This window comes from Nanorana parkeri, unplaced genomic scaffold, assembly GCF_000935625.1.
Source record: "Nanorana parkeri isolate BGI_ZX_2015 unplaced genomic scaffold, ASM93562v1 scaffold488, whole genome shotgun sequence".
Taxonomy (NCBI): domain Eukaryota; kingdom Metazoa; phylum Chordata; class Amphibia; order Anura; family Dicroglossidae; genus Nanorana; species Nanorana parkeri.
In genome coordinates, this window is record NW_017306756.1 from 383,247 (window position 1) to 388,232 (window position 4,986).

The 4,986-nt window shown below is 48.1% G+C and overlaps 1 protein-coding gene across 1 annotated transcript in view; it reads right to left on the bottom strand.

Moving 5' to 3' along the window:
• The window catches only part of LOC108790601 (serine/threonine-protein phosphatase 6 regulatory ankyrin repeat subunit B-like), a 66,309-nt gene that overhangs the window by 48,315 nt on the left and 13,008 nt on the right, over positions 1 to 4,986 (bottom strand). Inside the window, 4 exon segments of the mRNA XM_018560910.1 lie at positions 144 to 245; positions 779 to 877; positions 3,462 to 3,566; positions 4,111 to 4,224. Coding sequence (XP_018416412.1) covers positions 144 to 245; positions 779 to 877; positions 3,462 to 3,566; positions 4,111 to 4,224 — 420 coding nt within the window.

The following is a 4,986-nucleotide window of genomic DNA, read 5'->3' on the forward strand; positions in this document are numbered from 1 at the left end:
GGAGGGTTAGTGTTGGGGTTACAGGGAGGGTTAGTGTTGGGGTTACAGGGAGGGTTAGTGTTGGGGTTACAGGGAGGGTTAGTGTTAGGATTACAGGGAGGGTTAGGGTTACGGGGAGGGTTAGTGTTAGGCGATGAGATTACCTTATCCATGATGTTGGAGTTGGCTTTACACTGGTGTAAAAACTTCACCATTACTTCATCACCTTCCCAGGCTGCAATGTGTAAGGGGGTCTGTCCTTCCTCCTACAGAACAAAGTGTACAACAATTACCTCTGTCCGAGTCTGACACAATGACAGAAGTCTCAAATACACTGATGACTCTATTATACACAGTGAGATCTATTAAAGGGTCAGTTCAGTATGAGCGGCTTCCACCATCCCTGTGCTGAGTTCCCGGGTCTGTACACCCGCTGTGCCCATTATGAGGGGCTCCCACCATCCCTGAGCTGAGTTCCCGGGTCTGTACACCTGCTGTGCCCATTATGAGGAGCTCCCACCATCCCTGTGCTGAGTTCTCGGGTCTGTACACCCGCTGTGCCCATTATGAGGGGCTCCCACCATCCCTGAGCTGAGTTCCCGGGTCTGTACACCTGCTGTGCCCATTATGAGGGGTTCCCACCATCCCTGAGCTGAGTTCCCGGGTCTGTACACCTACTGTGCCCATTATGAGGGGTTCCCACCATCCTTGAGCTGAGTTCCCGGGTCTGTACACCTGCTGCTTTCTCTCCCTTCCATCAATGTAATGTACAGAGATTGGTAGAGATCTCGGTACTCACATTCTGACAGTCCACCGGAGCTCCACATTCCACCAGGAGTTTGGCCAGGTCTACATATCGCTTTCTACAACAGGCATGAAGGGCTGAGTCACCATATTTCTGTTATTGACAGGCAGTATATTGACACGTTAAGCTCCAGTGACATCAGTGGTACCTCGCACTGCGATCATTATAATGTATGCAGATAACATGCAGCCCACTGGACTATGTGAAAGCAGAGCAGAGTATTTCAGGAGAGGAGAGTTATAGAGGAAGGAGCAGAGGACTCCAGCAGAGCAGAGTATATCAGGAGAGGAGAGTTATAGAGGAAGGAGCAGAGGACTCCAGCAGAGCAGAGTATATCAGGAGAGGAGAGTTATAGAGGAAGGAGCAGAGGACTCCAGCAGAGCAGAGTATATCAGGAGAGGAGAGTTATAGAGGAAGGAGCAGAGGACTCCAGCAGAGCAGAGTATATCAGGAGAGGAGAGTTATAGAGGAAGGAGCAGAGGACTCCAGCAGAGCAGAGTATATCAGGAGAGGAGAGTTATAGAGGAAGGAGCAGAGGACTCCAGCAGAGCAGAGTATATCAGGAGAGGAGAGTTATAGAGGAAGGAGCAGAGGACTCCAGCAGAGCAGAGTATATCAGGAGAGGAGAGTTATAGAGGAAGGAGCAGAGGACTCCAGCAGAGCAGAGTATATCAGGAGAGGAGAGTTATAGAGGAAGGAGCAGAGGACTCCAGCAGAGCAGAGTATATCAGGAGAGGAGAGTTATAGAGGAAGGAGCAGAGGACTCCAGCAGAGCAGAGTATATCAGGAGAGGAGAGTTATAGAGGAAGGAGCAGAGGACTCCAGCAGAGCAGAGTATATCAGGAGAGGAGAGTTATAGAGGAAGGAGCAGAGGACTCCAGCAGAGCAGAGTATATCAGGAGAGGAGAGTTATAGAGGAAGGAGCAGAGGACTCCAGCAGAGCAGAGTATATCAGGAGAGGAGAGTTATAGAGGAAGGAGCAGAGGACTCCAGCAGAGCAGAGTATATCAGGAGAGGAGAGTTATAGAGGAAGGAGCAGAGGACTCCAGCAGAGCAGAGTATATCAGGAGAGGAGAGTTATAGAGGAAGGAGCAGAGGACTCCAGCAGAGCAGAGTATATCAGGAGAGGAGAGTTATAGAGGAAGGAGCAGAGGACTCCAGCAGAGCAGAGTATATCAGGAGAGGAGAGTTATAGAGGAAGGAGCAGAGGACTCCAGCAGAGCAGAGTATATCAGGAGAGGAGAGTTATAGAGGAAGGAGCAGAGGACTCCAGCAGAGCAGAGTATATCAGGAGAGGAGAGTTATAGAGGAAGGAGCAGAGGACTCCAGCAGAGCAGAGTATATCAGGAGAGGAGAGTTATAGAGGAAGGAGCAGAGGACTCCAGCAGAGCAGAGTATATCAGGAGAGGAGAGTTATAGAGGAAGGAGCAGAGGACTCCAGCAGAGCAGAGTATATCAGGAGAGGAGAGTTATAGAGGAAGGAGCAGAGGACTCCAGCAGAGCAGAGTATATCAGGAGAGGAGAGTTATAGAGGAAGGAGCAGAGGACTCCAGCAGAGCAGAGTATATCAGGAGAGGAGAGTTATAGAGGAAGGAGCAGAGGACTCCAGCAGAGCAGAGTATATCAGGAGAGGAGAGTTATAGAGGAAGGAGCAGAGGACTCCAGCAGAGCAGAGTATATCAGGAGAGGAGAGTTATAGAGGAAGGAGCAGAGGACTCCAGCAGAGCAGAGTATATCAGGAGAGGAGAGTTATAGAGGAAGGAGCAGAGGACTCCAGCAGAGCAGAGTATATCAGGAGAGGAGAGTTATAGAGGAAGGAGCAGAGGACTCCAGCAGAGCAGAGTATATCAGGAGAGGAGAGTTATAGAGGAAGGAGCAGAGGACTCCAGCAGAGCAGAGTATATCAGGAGAGGAGAGTTATAGAGGAAGGAGCAGAGGACTCCAGCAGAGCAGAGTATATCAGGAGAGGAGAGTTATAGAGGAAGGAGCAGAGGACTCCAGCAGAGCAGAGTATATCAGGAGAGGAGAGTTATAGAGGAAGGAGCAGAGGACTCCAGCAGAGCAGAGTATATCAGGAGAGGAGAGTTATAGAGGAAGGAGCAGAGGACTCCAGCAGAGCAGAGTATATCAGGAGAGGAGAGTTATAGAGGAAGGAGCAGAGGACTCCAGCAGAGCAGAGTATATCAGGAGAGGAGAGTTATAGAGGAAGGAGCAGAGGACTCCAGCAGAGCAGAGTATATCAGGAGAGGAGAGTTATAGAGGAAGGAGCAGAGGACTCCAGCAGAGCAGAGTATATCAGGAGAGGAGAGTTATAGAGGAAGGAGCAGAGGACTCCAGCAGAGCAGAGTATATCAGGAGAGGAGAGTTATAGAGGAAGGAGCAGAGGACTCCAGCAGAGCAGAGTATATCAGGAGAGGAGAGTTATAGAGGAAGGAGCAGAGGACTCCAGCAGAGCAGAGTATATCAGGAGAGGAGAGTTATAGAGGAAGGAGCAGAGTCCTCCAGCAGAGCAGAGTATTCCAGGAGAGGAGAGTTATAGAGGAAGGAGCAGAGGTGGACCAGCCCCATATTAATATCCATGGTTGTGAGTGTTATTATTTTCATATATACTGTACAAGGGATACAAATGCAGAGAATCCTCCGAAATTATCAATAAATAAAATATGATTTTTCTTACTTTGCTTTTTGCTCTCAGCTGCGGCTCAGTGTGAGATGTGAGCAACTCCTTACAGATCCCCAGATTACCGCCCTCCACTGCCACCAGCAGAGGAATACAGCCGTCCTATGGGGGAGAGGAGTAGAAAGAAGGTATTTAGTAAACACTCTCTCTTGTTCTTTTTCCTCTCTCTCTCTCTCTCTCATCCCCTCTCTCTCTCTCATCACCTCTCTCTCTCATCCCTCTCTCTCTCTCTCTTATCCCTCTCTCTCTCTCTCTCATCCCCTCTCTCTCTCTCATCCCCTCTCTCTCTCTCTCATCCCTCTCTCTCTCATCCCTCTCTCTCTCTCTCTCTCATCCCCTCTCTCTCTCTCTCATCCCCTCTCTCTCTCTCTCTCATCCCCTCTCTCATCCCTCTCTCTCTCTCATTCCCTCTCTCATCCCCTCTCTCTCTCTCTCCTCCCCTCTCTCTCTCTCTCATCCCCTCTCTCTCTCATCTCTCTCTCTCTCTCTCTCTCTCTCATCCTCTCTCTCTCTCTCTGTCTCTCTCATCCCCTCTCTCTCTCATCCCTCTCTCTCTCTCTCTCATATCCCCTCTCTCTCATTCTCTCTCTCTCTCTCATCCCCTCTCTCTCTCATCCTCTCTCTCTCTCTCGTCCCCTCTCTCTACCTTGTCCTGGACAAGCCTGGCGTCTTTGTGTGATGCCCTTAGTAAAGTCTGGATGACACTGATGGCCCCGTTGGGTCGCTGAGCTGTGTAATGGAGAGGTAGCTGATCCTTTGGCTGGAGAGATAAAAAATAAGTTCACAGTAAAGACTAAAAATAAAATAAAACTTCTATCACCTGTGCATTCCAAATGTAACATTGTATCAATGTGTGTTCCGTACAGATGGTGATTCAGTGTCCTCCTTACAAGGGATGGGGTTCAGCTTTACCCAGGGATGAATTTGCTGATTCGAATTGTCTTGTTGGTGAGATTTTATTTCACTTCCTGTCTTTAAAGCACAACAGGAAGTGAAAGGAAACTCCTCCAAGGGGAACCCCCTCATAGATGTCTCCATTGATGGACTTCATATCTATTCTTCAGCCAACTATAAAGTTTGGATTTCCAGTTACATTGTCTCCCAATGACAGCGGTCACTGGGCTGGAAACAAAAAAAATGCTTTTGTTTAGATATTCACTTTTATTGACATTATCATATATTTTAATTACAGATAGAGGGTAAGAAAATATAATCAAACATTTCCTGTAGCGAGAAGCACATTTTTTTGACTCCTTGTGACATTATCACCAGGCTTGTAAAATCCTTGCAGGGGCAGCTGTTGGGAGGTCAGTTCCTACTGGTGTAGGCAGACCCCTGGAGCTACATCTCCCAAGAGCTCTTTCTCTATACACAGTGTGTGGGCCGGCTTATGGGAGTCAAGGCAGCAGCATTGCTTTGCTGGGAAAGAAATCAACTTTTTAATTTTTTTAAATTCATTTACTTTCAAGTACTTTCAAAATGTTATATATATATATATATATATATATATATTACTGTATAT